At 42.9% G+C, this 18,994-nt stretch overlaps 1 protein-coding gene across 2 annotated transcripts; it reads left to right on the top strand.

Annotated features, from left to right (window-relative positions):
* Positions 1–425: 425 nt before the first annotated feature.
* LOC115192656 (pseudouridylate synthase 7 homolog) lies at positions 426–16,621 on the top strand. Of its 2 annotated transcripts, XM_029751409.1 has the most exons (17): positions 426–534; positions 1,676–2,008; positions 2,120–2,204; positions 3,213–3,323; positions 3,469–3,613; positions 6,097–6,114; positions 6,663–6,774; positions 6,877–6,954; positions 7,641–7,769; positions 7,918–8,043; positions 8,337–8,398; positions 8,529–8,689; positions 8,947–9,073; positions 9,339–9,440; positions 9,647–9,776; positions 12,880–12,971; positions 13,162–16,621. In XM_029751409.1, exons 2-17 carry the CDS (start codon positions 1,686–1,688, stop codon positions 13,296–13,298), a joined length of 1,938 nt encoding a protein of 645 aa, XP_029607269.1. In that variant the 5' UTR covers positions 426–534; positions 1,676–1,685; the 3' UTR covers positions 13,299–16,621. The 2 variants fall into 2 exon arrangements, with proteins under 2 accessions (XP_029607269.1, XP_029607270.1); XM_029751410.1 differs by lacking the exon at positions 6,097–6,114 and having other exon boundaries at positions 13,162–13,298.
* The last annotated feature ends 2,373 nt before the right edge of the window (positions 16,622–18,994 follow it).

Genomic DNA, 18,994 nt, shown 5'->3' with positions numbered 1-18,994 from the left:
TCATGAGCAAGGGGAACCCTGAATAACACAGAGCCTCCTGCTGAATTATCCACCCTATTTTATATTTTTTTGCAAGACATGTTATTGACATGCTGGATCTGGCAAAGTTTCCTTCTTTTAGGATTTCATCCAATGTTGAGAGCTGTTTAGGATTCTGGGGAATGACTAGGCCATCTCAAATGGGCCCAGAATAGGCTTAGCTGGTTAGGTCAATGGGTTTCAAAAAGTATCTGCAATTTAGTTATCTGTTGCGTCAACCCATCAATCCATAGCTGGTGGGTCATATTATGGCAAACATAATCCGTTATTAACTCACCCTGGATCACATATATAACTTTCTCTGACCCAGAACAACAATTATTCTACAAATTGGCCTATTTCTCTCTTTTTTTATAGACATGTCCTTCAGCCAATGAGTGTTTGATATGGGCGGGTTTCAAGACATGACTATTTCCGAATTCGAACACACACACACACACACACGTGTGTAGGTAAACTGGGGTACTTTGCTGTGGTACTCTACTGAACAAGCAGGTAAATCAAAATTCAAAGTTAAATAACAGTTTATGTCAGTATTTTATTTGGCATTCATGTAACGATGCATAGCTTTTCCCTGGCTAAGCATGTGTTGGCGCCTTTAGCTAGTCATGTTACGACTTAGCATATTGTTATGTGCTAATATCTATCGTTAGCTAGCTAGCAACCAAGCTACCTAGTCAGTTGACGATGCCATCAGAAAGATGTGAAATTAAACGTCTCCTAACCATCTGCCATTTAGTTGCAATTCGACAGTTGAATGGAACTGTACCAACAATGTCTTTACATCCTTGCCACAGGGTGAAAAGTTGTTGTTACACTGTTTCAGCAAGGAAAAATAAATCCCGCTATCTAGCACAGAGTACTTACTGTCTGATTATAGCCAACCAGAATAATTATCATGTTATGTTTACATTGATACTAACAAGTTACACTGAACAAAAGTAAACGCAACATGCAACAATTTCAAATATTTTACTGAGTTACAGTTTATGTAAGGAAATCAGTCAATTAGGCCCTAATCTATGGATTCCACATGACTGCGAATACAGATATGCATTTGTGGGTTATTGATAACGTTACCTGGGGGAAAAAAGGTAGGAGCGTGGATCAGAAAACCAGTCAGTAGCTTGTGTGACCACCATTTGCCTCATGCAGCGCCACACATACATGCAATTAACGCGATTAGGTTTTATTTATCGTTTGACAGTCCTAATAAATACTATTTCAAAGGTTGCACTATATAAGTCTCAATTCTCTTTTTTTCTCCGTCAGCCACAGTTTGGAGGCTGTGGCATATGTTGTATACTAAAAGTGTCTTGTTTACATCCTTATGTCCATAAAACATTATCTTTGGGTTGCTTTGAGGTACCATACACCCCATTACTGACTTCAACCGTCCCAGTACCAGGCATTTGCCAGATACACAACTTTATCTTTAAGTCTTCCTAACGCAGTAAGTCTGCAGGAGGCCTTTTGGTAGGCTGTCATTGTAAATAGGAATTTGTTGTTAGGTGACTTGCCTAGTTAAAAAATAAAGGTTAAATATATTTTAAGTCACTGTTTGCCACAACGCTCCCAATATGTATGGGGATGTTGACCTATTCATTCACATGTGTTATCTTCTCTTGACCTTCAGCTTGTGTCCTATGGCGGATGCAGAGCCCATGCTGGTCCCTGCCCCTGGGGGGGAGAAAAGGGCCTGCCCTGCCTTGGAGGGTAAGGTGGCCCACAGCACCAAGAGACCCAGAGTCCAAAAGGATGAGAACAACGGAGGAGGACATTCTCACAAGCCAGCCCAGGATGAGGCAGAAGAGACAGAGCCATTGGAAGAGGAGGATGGAGAAGGGGTCGGGTTAGGTTCTGGAGAGGCTTTTGCAGAGATGATGAAGCATGGGCTCACAGAGCTGGATGTGGGGATTCTGAAATTTGTCAGTGAACACAAGGGCTTCTCTGGGATTCTCAAGGAGAGGTTTGTACTGATTCCAGTCATGCTGTAATGTGATCTGAACCATGGCGTGATGTATATGTGTTGCTGTGTGCGTTTCACTATGAGAGAGATAATCTAATACTCTTTATTTAGGTACTCTGATTTTGTGGTACATGAGGTCAACAAAGAAGGCAAGACAGTGTGGTTGGATGATCTCTCGGTTCCTGAGGAGGCTGAGGTGAGCTAACAATGTATCAGTAGAACTATCTTTCGTCTTGCAGTTTAGAGTGAAATATAATCATTGCTGAAGTTAAAGCTTGACTCTGTAGCCCTTTACACTCATACCCGTATACGTGTTGGAAATGGCAGATTTGAGCACTAATAAGCACCTAAATTGGAACGTAGTGGCTGTACAGTAACATGCTGTACGTCACGTCACAGCTATTCCTATGTACTTCAGTGCTGTATGGGTTTTGACTGACAGCTGTTCTGAATTTGAGCACCGCGAACAACAAGAAGTTGACCTCATCCCTCCTGGTAATTGGGTAACTTTATAAAATGGTTTGTTGTCTAAGTAAGAGAAATGCTGTAAATTAAGAGGACTCAATGTATTTTGAAAGATGAGATGTTAAGGATTATAGTTAATACGGCCTTGACAAGCCAAACACCCGTGAGTCCCAGTGTGCTCTTCACATCTCACTTCAAAATTCATGTCATATACAGTGTCAATGTTTATGATTTCTATGTTTGATGTCAACTTACAAGATGAAATGTCGTCATACCCTGGGTAGTTCTGAACACAATGACCATATGTTATATTGTGAAGAAAGCACACGCACCTGAATGCACTCATGACTTCTTCCTAGCTGCACCAAATTGCCTTGTGTGAGATCATATTTTATAACTTAGCTAGTCATGTTGGCAAGAGAACAATCTTTGAATTCATGGCCACCTGCAATTTATAATGGATTTTTTGGATTGCGTAAACAATAATAGTGGTTGTGTTGCAAACAAAACTACAAGTGTGCTTGCTCTAGTTCCTCAGCAGCACAGCTAAGAGAGCTCCAAAAAGTACCTTATATTTGAAGCCTCTTCTTTGAGTCATAAAAGTGCATTGAAATTGCTTAGGGACAACTGTGCACACTTTGGAGAGCTGTGTGTGGCCACCTGGAGACACCAGTTAGTCCTGCTCCCCCAACTGTGGATTCCATCTTTAAACTGTGATGTTGGGTTTGTCTTGGTCTAGGAAGCCAGTGTGGCAGAGCAGCCAGGGTCTGAGGTTTTCACAGAGGAGCAGAAACACGAACTTGAGCAGCTGCAGCTCTTCAAGAACAAAGAGGGCAATGTGTCCATAGAGGTGAATACACTGACTTTCTCCAAACCCATGAATTAAGTCTGAGAATTTAGTAGTAGTTTGTTATCCACCTTGACCAGTGGGTTTATATAACGTTGAATAGTTAATCTGTCTTGAAAGGTGACCAGTTGTTTCTGGTTGAACACAGGTGGCGGATGACACCAAAGAGAAACGGACCCTGGTCCACAAAGCCGTCAAGACCCTGTACCCTGGACTGGAGACCAAGACAGAGGAGCGGGAGGGAAAGAAGTTCATCGTGGCCTACCACGCAGCTGGGCAGAAAGCACTCGCAGGTAGAGAGGAGAGAATGGGAGATGGGTGTAATGGACCTTTTCTGGGTTTGTATCTCTCTGGTTTATTTTCTATCGCAGGGTGAAATCTCTGTAACGTCTGTCATAGAACAGAATCAAGTCGCTCTCAAGTAGAGGTCGACCGATTAATCGGAATGGACGTTTTCATAACAATTGGTAATCGGCATTTTTGGACACCGATCATGGCCGATTACATTGCACTCCACGAAGAGACTGCGTGGCAGGCTGACTACCTGTTATGCGAGTGCAGCAAGGAGCCAAGGTAAGGTGCTAGCTAGCATTTAACGTATCTTATAAGAAACAATCAATGTTAACATAAACTAGTAATATCAACCAGTGATTATCTAGCTTGTCCTGTGTTGCGTATAATCGATGCGGTGCCTGTTAATTTATCATTGAATCACAGCCTACTTTGCCAAACGGGTGATTTAAAAAGTGCATTCGTGTAAAAGGCACTGTCGTTCCACCAATGTGTATCTAACCATAAACATCAACGCCTTTCTTAAAATCAATACACAAGTATATATTTTTAAACCTGCATATTTAGATAATATTGCCTGATAACATGAATTTATTTTAACAAGGGAAATTGTGTCACTTATCTTGCGTTCTGTGCAACAGAGTCAGGGTATATGCATCAGTTTGGGTCGCCTTGCTCGTTGCAAACTATGTGAAGACTTTCTTCCTATCAAATGATGATTTTACAAAAGCGCATTTGTGAAAAAAGCACAATCGTTGCACGAATGTACCTAACCATAAACATTAATGCCTTTCTTAAAATCAATACACAGAAGTATATATTTTTAAACCTGCATATTTAGTTAAAAGAGATTCATGTTAGCAGGCAATATTAAACGAGGGAAATTGTGTCACTTCTCTTGCGTTCGTTGCTCGCAGAGTCAGGGTATATGCAACAGTTTGGGCCGCCTGGCTCGTTGCAAACTAATTTGCCAGAATTGTACGTAATTATGACATAACATTGAAGGTTGTGCAATGTAACAGCAATATTTAGACTTATGGATGCCACCCGTTAGATAAAATACGGAACGGTTCCGTATTTCACTGAAAGATTAAACGTTTTGTTTTGAAACTTATAGTTTCCGGATTTGACCATATTAATGACCTAAGGCTCATATTTTTGTGTGTTATTTTAATTAAGTCTAGGATTTGATATTTGATAGAGCAGTCTGACTGAGCAGTTGTAGGCATCAGCAGGCTTGTAAGCATTCATTCAAACAGCACTTTCCTGCATTTTCCAGCAGCTCTTCGCAATGCTTGAAGCACAGCTCTGTTTATGACTTCAACTCCCGAGATTAGGCTGGCAATATTATAGTGCCTATAAGAACATCCAATAGTCAAAAGTTTATGAAATACAAATGGTATAGTGAGAAATTGTCCTATAATAACTACAACCTAAAACTTCTTAACTGGGAATATTGAAGACTCATGTTAAAAGGAACCACCAGCTTTCATGTTCTGAGCTTAAACGTTAGCTTTTTTATGGCACATATTGCACTTTTACTTTCTTCTCCAACACTTTGTTTTTGCATTATTCAAACCAAATTGAACATGTTTATTTATTTGAGACTAAATAGATTTTGATGTATTCTATTAAGGTAAAATTGAAGTGTTCATTGTTCATTCAGTATTGTTGTAATCGTCAATATTACATATGTGTATGTATATATGTGTGTGTATGTATGTATGTATGTATGTATATATGTGTGTGTAATAATGACTATATATATATCGTCCGATTAATCGGCATCGGCTTCTTTTGGTCCTCCAATAATTATCGGCATTGAAAAATCATAGTCGGTTGACCTCTACTCTCAAGTTTGTCTCTTGCTTCAATAAAGAGTTTACATTTCAGAATGGGACAAGTTATTATTGAATGGTTGGAAAGGGTTGTGCTGCATGCCCTTGTTCAGCTTGGCCTCTTGGCTCTCACTGCATGTGGTTCTCTCTGAGCCCAGTAGCTACTGCCTAGTTATGGGATAAAATGCAGGCTGCATGAATGAACAGGTGCATGTTCAAGGTCAACACAACAAACCTGCATGATGATATGAAGATCCTGACCAGGCCTGTGGCCTGTGAGAGAGCACATGGATCTTGACTTTATCCAAGTTTCTGTGAACTTTTAGGCCCAACAAATCAGTAGAATCTCCTCGACTGGCCTATTTTGAGATCAGTTAAGACATTGACATTATTCACATCAATAATTTCCTGTGAATTCAGTAGCTTATGCAAAAAGAGCACAGCACGGTTGTCATCAAATAATTGCTTTGTCATGCCCATGGCACACGACTTGCTGCACAGAAACGGTTTGATACAGCAGCACTCCAAACCTGCATGCTGATTTGCCACCCCTGTTGGTCTGTCTGCCTAACGGTCCATCAACTTCTTTTAGTAACAGTCTTTTATCATTTATATTCTATTCCTTTTGCTCTTCTCTCTGTGGACAGAGGTCAAAATCGCTGCAGGTAAGAATTCCTTGTCCACACTGCTCAGAAAAAGCGAGAGGTACAGGCAATTTAAAGGTTTCAGGAGACTCCAGTCCGTAAATGTTGGTAGCCTCACATCTGATTAAATATCAGCTCCTTATCTGTCATGGCATCATCAGTCTTGCACGATTGTCTGTATGGTAAATAAATAGTCATGACTATTTTCAGGGTGTGATGAACTGTTATCTTATTGTTCAGGCTAAGGGAACAGAACCTCAGTTCGTTAGTTTATACTTTAGAGCAATGGGGAATGAGTGTTCAAGTGCAGCATTTAAATTATTCTGACATCTTGGGACATGCAGGAGGCTCCTGGCATAATTTGTTAGAGAAGTGGTTAATGCTGTATGTGTTGGGGCCCGTAACAATGCTGCTTCCACCCAAAAAGATAAAGGAGCCAGATAGTATTTTCAATAACTTATCAAAGGCCTGAACAGTGATGAGGATGTATTCTCTGGTGACAGAAGGTGTTAGATATCTGATTCTCTGCCTGTGTCTCCACCACTTACTCCTTCTGTGTCCCTGGACAGCCCCCAGGAAACACTCCTGGCCTAAGAGCCGTGGGGCCTTCTGCCACTTTGTCCTTTACAAAGAGAACAAGGACACCATGGAGGCCATCAACGTGCTGTCCAAGTTCCTCAGGTAGAACAGTTGTGTTTTTTCATAGCATTTCTCACAGGATGTGTAAGAAAAATGTCTACTAAACTGTACAACTCCTGACTTTGTGTGGCTGCTTTTCTCTAGGATGAGGCCTAATGTGTTCTCCTACATGGGGACCAAGGACAAGAGAGCCATCACTGTGCAGGAGATTGCAGTTCTCAAGTGAGTGGTGGCCTGCCACTCATCAAACTAACAAACATGTAATTATGTTCTTATTAATTAAAAGTCCAACTCAGCTGTTTCTGGGTGACAATGACGTACATTAAGGGCTCTACATAGTCTATGCAATGGAACTGCAACAGATCCAACGGAGGTTTGTTTACGTAGCTCTACGTAGTTCTACATACTTTTGTGATGCAGGATCTTTGGAACCCGGCACAAACGGAGCTCTGTAGCTGTATTTGCATAGACTATGAAATCACTGTGGAGAGCCTTTACTGTGATTGTTTTCAATGAAAAAGTTGTTTAGATATATATATATATATATAGATAGATAGATAGATAGAAATGCTTCTTAGCAAAGAGCAATTTCTCAAGCAAGAATTTTACTAGGACTGTCTGGGAGTGGTCTCAGTGAGGGGCCTAATTGGAGGGATATTTAACCTGAAATCGATCTTATTGGTCTATGAACTTATACTGCCTGGTGATTGTTGCCAGGCATGCCAAAACTCCACCCATGCAAAACAAGCAGAAATTTCAGGCATTCTTTTCAAACACCTCTTACACTATGAAAGCATTATCATAATTGTCACAGTATTATTCTAGCCTCCTTGTGTAGAATTGTATATAGAACATGGGAAAATCCTGTATTTGACTGCACTGGGCCTTTATGTTGCCTGTGACTTCAGGGTCACAGCAGAAAGACTGTCTCACCTCAACAAGTGCCTCAATAACTTCAAGCTGGGAAACTTCTGCTACAAGAAACACCCTCTGAAACTGGGGGAACTACAGGGAAATCATTTCACTGTGGTCATCAGGTCAGTGGATACTAGCTGCGTGTGATGTCTGTCTTTGCTATGACATTCTTTGTAACTCAAACTACTCTCCAATCCCCATCATTCAAATAGCAATACTTTTTTATCTACTCTGTGTTGCTATTTGTTACTGGCTGGTTGTCTCCCACAGGAACATCACCGGGACAGATGACCAGGTCCAGCAGGCCATGACCTCCCTCAGAGAGACAGGCTTTATCAACTACTACGGCATGCAGCGCTTTGGCACCACCGCCGTGCCCACACACCAGGTTGGCAAGTAAGGACAGACACACGCGTACATACATCACCAGTGGCTGGTGGCACCTTAATTGGGGAGGACGGGCTCATAGTAATGGCTGGTATGAAATATGTTGAATGGTGTCGAACACAATAACATTCCATTCACTCCATTCCAGCCATTATTATGAGCTGTCCTCCCTTCAGCAGCCTCCTGTGACATGTATAGGGTCAGCAGGCAAGAACATGACTACTCTGTGCATCGTGTAACTGGCCCACGGGTATGGGGTAGGCAGGGGATAGGTGATTTGACTGTTGTTGTGTCTGGACCAGGGCCATCCTGCAAGACAACTGGAATGAAGTGATAGATCTGATCCTGAAGCCTCGCCCTGGAGGTAAACAGCCACTCTCCTTCCTTTGACTCGGTTTTGAATGCTTTTCATGTAATGTCAGCTACCAGATGGCCACAGCATCATTGCATGATCATGTGTTCGACTTAATTTGCCGTGACCTTTCTCTCTGCAGCGGAGAAAGGTTACATGGTGAAGTGTCGTGAGGAGTGGGCCCAGTCCCAGGACCCAGAGGCAGCGCTTAAGAAGCTACCTGTGAAACGCTGTGTGGAGGGACAGCTTCTCCGAGGCCTCTCCATGTACGGCAAGAAGAACATCATCACTGCATTCGCCATGGTGAGCTGAGACAGCTTTTACAAACTAACTGGCAAATGCACTGTTATGACTAATCAGGAAGTAATGGGTGACTTTCCAAACATCATGTACATGATTTATTTATCCCTGTGTGTTTCCAATAGATTGTATGTTATTAAATGTAAAGGTGAGAAACAAACTTGGTCACACTGTTGATTTGTTTGATTAATTCAGTCTGTTTTCATCAGGTTTACTTACGGTGGGTTAACTAACTCCCTGTGTTGGCCCTCATCTTCTAGATCCCTCGTAACAACCGGCTGATGTACATCCACAGCTACCAGAGCTTTATGTGGAACACCATGGTCAGCAGACGCATTGAGGCCTTCGGGCTGAAGGCTGTGGAGGGAGACCTCGTGCTCAGAGGAGGTGGGTCCTATCTGTTTGTCTTGTCCCCAAATACACCCACATGAATGCACACAACTCTATGAGTTTTAAATCCTTTGTTAAATCTTCTGTAGAGGACGAGCACACAGCCCAGAGTGCCTGTCTCACAGATGGCTCAAAAGTGTGATAATCCATGTCGAACAAAGGGCTTCAGAGACCACCTGCTAGGCTGGACTGAGTTAGTGTTTATTCTATGTAGGGGCTCAAACCAACTAATGTACACATCCTATTCGCCCTCTATCTCCAGGCACTGCATTCGTGCTGTCTGCAGCCGAGGCGGAGACCCACTCTATTCAGGACGTGGTGATGCCCCTACCAGGGTTTGATGTCATCTACCCCACTCACCACGGTAAGAGAGCATCCTCCCAGCATGTCAGGGCACAGTCCCCACACAACTGCTGTTCTGATGCCTGTTGTCTGTGGGGTTAGAAGCAGAGGAGAAGAAGAATTTCAATCCCTGGACTACTATATCTCTGGAGTAGACTATTCTATTTAGATATGTGGGTGAGGTGTGTTTCAGATGTGATTGTGTCTTTTCCTCCTGTTGTGTAACAGTGGGGAAGGGCTACAGGGAGAAGCTGAGTGCAGATAACCTGGACATTGACAACATGAGACACAGGGTGAGGGACTACTCTCTGGCCGGGGCCTACCGACGCATCCTCATCAAACCCAGTGACGTCAACTGGTCTGTAACACTCACTATCACCTCGGTATCAAGTAATATAACAATTTTCTGTCATAGCTAACTAGTAAAGAGCTATCTAATAGTATTATGTAAAATGTCGTTACACATTCCAAAGACATAAAAAGGAGCTGAGGATTGCTTTATTTAAAAAAAATTGGTGCATGAGTGTGATATACAGTACCAGTCAAAAGTTTGTACACACCTAATCATTCAAGGGTTTTATTTATTTGTATTATTTTCTACGTTGTAGAATAATGGTGAAGACATCAAAACTATGAAACGATACATGGAATCATGTAGTAGCCAAAAAAGTGTTAAACGAATCAAAATATATTTGAGATTCTTCAAAGTAGCCACCCTTCGCCTTCATGACAGCTTTGCACACACTTGGCATTCTCTCAACCTGCTTTACCTGGAATGCTTTTCCAACAGTCTTGAAGGAGGTCCCACATGTTGAGTGCTTGTTGGCTGCTTTTTCTTCACTTTGCAGTCTAACTCATCCCAAACCATCTCAATTGGATTGAGGATGGGTGATTGTGGAGGCCAGGTCATCGTGGAGGCCAGGTCATCTGAACTCTGTGAAGCATTTATTTGGGCTGCAATCTCTAATGACCTTATCCTCTGCAGCAGAGGTAACTCGGTCTTCCTTTCCTGTGGCAGTCCTCATTCAGAGCCAGATTCATCATAGCACTTGATGGTTTTTGAACTTGAAGAAACTTTCTTGACATTTTCCAGATTGACTGACCTCCATGTCTTAAAATAATGGACTGTTGTTTCTCTTTGCTTATTTGAGCTGTTCTTGCCATAATATGGACTTGGTCTTTGACCAAATAGGGCTTTCTTCTGTATACCAACCCTACCTTGTCACAACACAACTGATTGGCTCAACTGATTCCACAAATGAACAAGGCACACCTGTTAATTGAAATGCATTCCAGGTGACTACCTCATGAAGCTGGTTGAGAGGGAAGATTCTCAAATGTAAAATATATGTTGATTTGTTATGTTGATATATATGTTGATTCCGTATGTGTTATTTCATAGTTTTGATGTCTTCACTTTTATTCTACAATGTAGAAAACAGTCAAAATATAGAAAAACCCTGGAATGAGTAGGTGTCAACTTTTGACTGGTACTATGTATTTTATTTATTTATTAGGGTGACAGGTAGCTTGGTGGTTAGATCGTTGGGCCAGTAACTGAAAGGTTGCTAGTTTGAATCCCCGAGCCAACAGATTTTTCAATGTGCCCTTGAGCAAGGAACTTAACTCTAATTGCTCCTGGGTTGCCACTGATAATGGCTGACCCTGGCCGTGACCCCGTTCGCCGCGGGTGTCTCGGAGTTGGGATATGCAAAAAACACATGTCCAATTCACATGTATATAATACACACTTGTACATGTGTGATACTGGACAAATATACTGCTCAAAAAAATAAAGGGAACACTTAAACAACACATCCTAGATCTGAATGAAAGAAATAATCTTATTAAATACTTTTTTCTTTACATAGTTGAATGTGCTGACGACAACAATCACACAAAAATAATCAATGGAAATCCAATTTATCAACCCATGGAGGTCTGGATTTGGAGTCACACTCAAAATGAAAGTGGAAAACCACACTACAGGCTGATCCAACTTTGATGTAATGTCCTTAAAACAAGTCAAAATGAGGCTCAGTAGTGTGTGTGGCCTCCACGTGCCTGTATGACCTCCCTACAATGCCTGGGCATGCTCCTGATGAGGTGGCGGATGGTCTCCTGAGGGATCTCCTCCCAGACCTGGACTAAAGCATCCGCCAACTCCTGGACAGTCTGTGGTGCAACGTGGCGTTGGTGGATGGAGCGAGACATGATGTCCCAGATGTGCTCAATTGGATTCAGGGCTGGGGAACGGGCAGGCCAGTCCATAGCATCAATGCCTTCCTCTTGCAGGAACTGCTGACACACTCCAGCCACATGAGGACTAGCATTGTCTTGCATTAGGAGGAACCCAGGGCCAACCGCACCAGCATATGGTCTCACAAGGGGTCTGAGGATCTCATCTCGGTACCTGATGGCAGTCAGGCTACTTCTGGCAAGCACATGGAGGGCTGTGCGGCCCCCCCCCAAAGAAATGCCACCCCACACCATGACTGACCCACCGCCAAACCGGTCATGCTGGAGGATGTTGCAGGTAGCAGAACGTTCTCCACGGCGTCTCCAGACTCTGTCACATCTGTCACGTGCTCAGTGTGAACCTGCTTTCATCTGTGAAGAGCACAGGGCGCCAGTGGCGAATTTACCAATCTTGGTGTTCTCTGGCAAATGCCAAACGTCCTGCACGGTGTTGGGCTGTAAGCACAACCCCCACCTGTGGACGTCGGGCCCTCATACCACCCTCATGGAGTCTGTTTCTGACCGTTTGAGCAGACACATGCACATTTGTGGCCTGCTGGAGGTCATTTTGCAGGGCTCTGGCAGTGCTCCTCCTTGCACAAAGGCGGAGGTAGCGGTCCTGCTGCTGGGTTGTTGCCCTCCTGCGGCCTCCTCCACTGGCCTGTCTCCTGGTAGCGCCTCCATGCTCTGGACACTACGCTGACAGACACAGCAAACCTTCTTGCCACAGCTCACATTGATGTTCCGTCCTGGATGAGCTGCACTACCTGAGCCACTTGTGTGGGTTGTAGACTCCGTCTCATGCTACCACTAGAGTGAAAGCACCGCCAGCATTCAAAAGTGACCAAAACATCAGCCAGGAAGCATAGGAACTGAGAAGTGGTCTGTGGTCCCCACCTGCAGAACCACTCCTTTATTGGGGGTGTCTTGCTAATTGCCTATAATTTCCACCTGTTGTCTATTCCATTTGCACAACAGCATGTGAAATTTATTGTCAATCAGTGTTGCTTCCTAAGTGGAAAGTTTGATTTCACAGAAGTGTGATTGACTTGGAGTTACATTGTGTTTAATTGTTCCCTTTATTTTTTTGAGCAGTGTATAAGCACCCACCTAATAATTATTGAGGCTTTTGTTAAATGCACTTTAAATAAATTATTTGATATGTCCTCAATTTCTTCAGCTACAATGTTGAGTTGTATTTCTTGTGTCGTCTCCTTGTGTAGGGAGGTGATTAACTATGATGACCCTCGTATCTCTCTGGTTCACACTGATGTGGAGAAGCTAGAGGACCAACCTCCTCCGGTCTTCAACAAAGGTCTGTTCTAGCTTCATGTTGCTGTACATTGATCACTCTGTGTTCCTCCTCGACTTGGCTTGTATGTGTACCCCCATTTTAAGTGGTAGAGGAAAAACAAAGAATTCTTGATAGCCCTCTTTCTGGTGAAGTTTCTGCCTCTCACTCTTTTATTTTAATCATCCCTCTCTTCTCTTCCTCCCACCTCCAGAGGGGAAGTACAGGGCTTTGAGGATGGAGTTCTCTCTGCCTCCCTCCACCTACGCCACCATGGCCATCAGAGAGGTGCTCAAGATGGACACCAGTATCAAGAACCAGACCCAGCTCAACACCACCTGGCTCAACTAACACAACACGGAACAAAATTTAACTGAGCTGTATTCAGCGATGTCGAACGTTGCAGATAGAAATTGAATGAATAGAGCTGACACGATTCCTCTATTCGATATGACGATCATATCTGGTCTACACGATACATTTCTATCTGAACGTTCTGTATCGTTACTTTCTCCTCAATAGGCCCTTGAACTGCATATAGGCCTAGACTACTGGGCTGTTTTTATAGGCTGCAGAGCAGTCCATACTGTATGTGTGAGTATCTGTAGACTGTGGGAGTGTGTTTGGTACTTTGCCAAGCCAAAACTCATTCCTCTAAAGGTGTCATAGTGATGATGGAAATCATCAGAGCCACCCACACAACCAAGAGCAACATCTCTATGTTGTTATTTCATTTCTTTTAATCAGGAGGTTTTAAAGCATTCCTGCACTGGCGGAGTTCAGAGATATGATCTTGAAATGAGTGTAGTACTGCCTTAAGCACTTACAGGTGACGTCTAGGAGTTTCTGAGTAACCCATGGGGGTGTTCTGAGGTAGGGCTGGGACGATAAACCTAAAATGATGATACGGCCACTTTTGCATGCAGCATTTTGCTGATACCATCCATTACTGTAATAGTAGCCTATACTAGAGAAATGAAATGTGCTAATATGGGTGATGGCTATAACAAACTAGTAGTAATACCAAACATTACTGTTCTAATCGTAGTGTTCTATGTATTATCGTATCAATTCAGGCAATCTATTGCAATATCTATTCTCTGGGACTCTGGTAGGAAGATTTCCTCTTAAGGGCTACCACCTCGACTCTGTCACTCACTTCCCCAAAGACAAATAAAAAAACTTGAGGCCCCTGCTACTTCCCACAGTACTACAATGAACTGTCCCTGATTGTACAGAATTATCGTTTGCTTTTTTTAACTAAAATGTTTAGTTTATTTTTAGAAATGAGCTCTTTTACAGAGCGAGAATTAAAATGTTGAGTGAAAAGACTGTTGGAGAAGGTTTGTTTCATCAGACATTTGAGATACAGCATTCTGTGTCAGCCTGTGCCACTTTCAGAGAATCATGTTGCCTATAGTAACTATTCAGCCCAAGAAGATCAACCCTATGAATTACAGTTCCATCGTCAAACAATGGGAGCATCTACTGTCATAAAACTAATGTTGCTTGACTAAAACACTTTTATTCAATAGGCATTGACATTTATAGTAGTGTTGTGCTTTGGGGGCACTTATTTGTGGTTGGTGGCAGTAAAGATGCATCTTGGCAATGACAGATCAGTTTTCTGTTTTGGGTTCCAGTCGGCACTGAGACAATGCCCCGGTTGCTGCTGGTCATGGCAGGTGCTGTGGAGCTTACCGTCTGGCAGGGCGGCTCTTGCCAGCTGGCTGTAGTTATTGTAGGGATTGCCTGCCATCAGTGCCATGGCTCCAATCTGTTTGACTGGATCCAGTCACCAGCCAGTTACCCTGGTATACTGAGAAGGATCTCATGCAGTTTTACTCTATTTTCTGTTATGTCATGCTCTGAAAACAAATCTCGGTAACGGCGCACTTCAGATTTGTTTATATATTTGAATCCGTGTTAGGGGATATGGAAGAAAATCACACTAGCGCATTATTTTTTAGCAGGACTGGTGTAACCTTGTGAGTGATCATATTTTTTATTTTTTACATGGGCTAAGTAAGATAATATACCAACTCATACCACAAGGGAGAGAAGTTTTGACTGTTTTACTTTTTATTTTTATTAGCTCAACATCTGCACGGCGCACAATTTATTATTCAATTTCATACTTAACAAAATTCAAAATGTGTAAATGTCCATGTTCCTTGATATGAAAACCAATCAAAACTGTCCTGTGGTCAGATGACACAAACAATAACAATAAATACACGATAAATGTGTTTCTCTAAATCCAATATAAAGTTGTATTGCTCTGCAGCATGTTGTACAGGTATAGCTATTTACATTCGCTCAACTTTGCTTTAAAGTTGTGTTCCCGTCCTTCTGTTATTGAAATCCTGACTACTTTGTTGAAAGATGTCTGGAACTGCGTTGATTTATGAGCAGATGACCTGCTACAAACTCCTATGTGAGTCTCCATCCTTATTATACATTGTTGTTCTGTGCAGTATGGATAAACCGGTGAGATGAAATGGACTATCAATAATTTTCTTTATTGTCCCAATTGATTAATGTGTAGTGCAGTCAGTGTAAAAACAACAAACAAGACTGAAACTGACAAGCAGAGGCTAGCTGAAGTGTGAAACCCATGCTCAGTTATCTTGGTCAACTGTAGAACGTCTACCACTGTATCAAGCTGACAATAGGGGCCACTCTCCAGCTGGTGGACAGTGTGATGACTGTAGAACGTCTACCACTGTGTCAAGCTGACGATAGGGGCCACTCTCCAGCTGGTGGACAGTGTGATGACTGTAGAACGTCTACCACTGTGTCAAGCTGACGATAGGGGCCACTCTCCAGCTGGTGGACAGTGTGATGACTGTAGAATGTCTACCACTGTGTCAAGCTGACGATAGGGGCCACTCTCCAGCTGGTGGACAGTGTGATGACTGTAGAATGTCTACCACTGTGTCAAGCTGACGATAGGGGCCACTCTCCAGCTGGTGGACAGTGTGATGACTGTAGAACGTCTACCACTGTGTCAAGCTGACGATAGGGGCCACTCTCCAGCTGGTGGACAGTGTGATGACTGTAGAATGTCTACCACTGTGTCAAGCTGACGATAGGGGCCACTCTCCAGCTGGTGGACAGTGTGATGACTGTAGAATGTCTACCACTGTGTCAAGCTGACGATAGGGGCCACTCTCCAGCTGGTGGACAGTGTGATGACTGTAGAATGTCTACCACTGTGTCAAGCTGACGATAGGGGCCACTCTCCAGCTGGTGGACAGTGTGATGACTGTAGAACGTCTACCACTGTGTCAAGCTGACGATAGGGGCCACTCTCCAGCTGGTGGACAGTGTGATGACTGGGAGAGTGAGGAACGGTAGGGCTCTGGTCAGGTGGGTTTGTATTATGAAGGGACAGGGAACAGAATGTGGGGAGAGCTGTTGTAACTTGTCAAGGGATATGTTCTGTGTTGGACTGTGATGTTATGCCTTTCATAGACTCCTGTTATGTCTGCACCCTAACACAAAGCCATTGTGTTCTGGAACTGTTGCTTGTATAAAATAACTTGTGTAAATAATCTGTGTTATCACCTCCCACTATATAAGGGACGTGGAACCATTTACTCCTGAGTTCTTCCCTGTGAAATCAGATCTCCCCCCTGCAGTTGCTTGATTAAAGTTATTATTCAATTGAATAGTTTCTGCCTTAATCTTTGGATCAAATTTTCCACAATAATAGGTTAATATAATTTTGGGGGTAAAAAACATACAGCAGCATGTACAATGTATTCTCAGAGGATAGCACTTACAATTCATAATTAAAACACTTGTTTCCAAAGTGGTCCTCGATTTATATAAAGAGATGAGCCCTCAGCTGTTATATTTACAATGCCCCTCGAGGTGTCATGGACTTCATTTATGTCAGTTAACAGTATCTGGTAGTTGGTATTCTCTCCCACCTCTATCTGACCCCCAAGACACCACAGTCAGCGCAGTGCTGCCAAAGGCTTCTGTGTTTTTACAACATAAGCCATCGCTGCCCACTATGCCAAGAAACACTACAATGTCAAGAGGTGAGCAGGACTTGGATAGAACCCACTCCTAACAGATTCCAGTGTATGCCTTTGAAAATAGAATTAGAAATAGAATAGGAGAATGTGTGTTTTTCTAAGAGTGCTGTTGTTTTGCCCAGGGTGTTGATAGTAGCCTGGGATGTGCATCACGGACAGACCTTCCTGTTCTCTTCCGAGTGTCTTCTTTATCCTAACAGGATCTTTTGGCTGCTAATCCATCTTGACTGACACCCCTTTTTGTCTCCCATTGTGCTCTACTTCTGGCACCGCTATGAGCACCAAGGCTTCTGGCCCAACCTGAGGGAGTCCGACTATGACAGTGTGGGCAAAGAGAAGGGCGCTGGCTTCAACAGCAACGTAACCTGGAACAAGGTCAATGCCATAGAAGTAGAATTCTAGAAGTCATTTCAATTCTAAGAAGCCCTTGTTTCTTCCTCAGTAGCATTATGCCTTCAGTTCTCATTTGATCTCTTGACTGGTTACAGGTGGGGATGGAGAACAGTGATTACCTTTCTGTCTTCTTCCATGTTCTCCTGCCTGTCGCATATGAGGCGAGGCATTCTGCATCTGCAGCACTCACAAAACATGTCTGATGATCAATCTCTTTACATTTCAATCTCAAATGATGACTGAATTAAATCAATGCTCTTTGTTATAGTTCAGCCCAGGTTTGGTATTTGTTTGTGCTGGCATTGACTGCCATTGGAGACCCAGAGGTAAGGCATTTAACCTTTCTATGAATAACCAATCGAGTGTAGAGGGATTGTAATTTTATTATAATGAATCTGTCTTTCATGTTTTGTCCCAGGGTCACATGTGTGCCACCCCAGACGTTTTTGCCCACCAGACCCACCTCCCGATGTCCCTGGCTGGAGGGGAAACTGTCTACAGTCCTGGTGGTGACTGTCACTCATAGACTAACTGTGATATTTAACAGTGTCACTCTCTTAGGAATTGACTGACATAAACATGAACATAACAGGAACTGTTTCTAACTGCTACTGTTCTTAACTCCTCTTTACACTTTAAACTGTTTCAGGGAGGGTACAACTTGACCTCACTAGCCTAATCAGTGTGCCAGACCGTCCAAACCTTACTTGGAGATCCTGCCCCCCAAACAACAGAACTGAACGGCCCATGTGAGAGGTTGGCTAGTTTCTCAATCAAGGCATTTCTTAAACTTTAAAACTGCTATAACATAAGTACCACTTATAAGTAGGATGCTAGACTGTAAGTTGCTCTGGAGAAAAGTGTCTGCTAAATGACAAAAATGTAAATGTAAAAATGATGTAGCTTGTACTGTTACAGCACTGCATTGTATCTCTGTATCTTTCTATTTGTCCCTGCAGCGTTTTGGAGTGTGTCATATCCACTCTCAAACACACAGGTACTATATGACATTAGGGCTGTGACGGACATGGAATTTTGGATGACGGTAATTGGCCAGCAAAATGACTGCGATCTCTAATATCCATTCTAATTGCAAAAATAAATATTTTGTTTTTTTACGCACATTTTCTCCTTTCCTCCTCTCCTGACTGCATGTTCTGCCACAGAAATAGAATGAATAGAACAGGCGTTCACATTTCAAGTCAATGATGGCATAATGGGTGAACTGGCGATCATTGCGAGTGCACCCATAGGCAGTGGCGGAGCTAGAGTTTTATACATGGGGTGGCCAAGGCTACTTCAGGGGGTCCATAGACCATGACAAAAATTAGTGTGTAACCCTAACTTGGCATCTAAGGAGCATGAATGAATCCTATGATTGCTGATTAGAGGTAAAGTGATAATTCACTTAACCTGGAGTTCTTCAATGTGGCAGGTGGTGTGGTCCAAAAAGGTTACTTCACTAGAATTATGTAACATACTATGAATAGTCAGTGTCTCTACCTCAGATCTGCAGCTCGATTTCTCTCTCTCTCTCTCACACACAGGGACCGCCTAAGTGCCAAAATATCCTAGTTAGATATAAAACAGCATAATTCTGCAGTT

This window comes from Salmo trutta, chromosome 4 (genome assembly GCF_901001165.1).
Source record: "Salmo trutta chromosome 4, fSalTru1.1, whole genome shotgun sequence".
NCBI lineage: Eukaryota > Metazoa > Chordata > Actinopteri > Salmoniformes > Salmonidae > Salmo > Salmo trutta.
This window is presented reverse-complemented; position numbering and strand designations above follow the sequence as displayed.

Excerpts from the sequence above, each read along its gene's own strand:
- LOC115192656 (XM_029751409.1), top strand. The coding sequence starts at position 1,686 with ATGGCGGATGCAGAGCCCATGCTGGTCCCTGCCCCTGGGGGGGAGAAA. Across the intron at positions 6,955-7,640 it reads CAGGAGATTGCAGTTCTCAA|GGTCACAGCAGAAAGACTGT; the intron begins GTGAGTGGTGGC and ends CTGTGACTTCAG. Across the intron at positions 8,399-8,528 it reads CCTGAAGCCTCGCCCTGGAG|CGGAGAAAGGTTACATGGTG; the intron begins GTAAACAGCCAC and ends TTCTCTCTGCAG.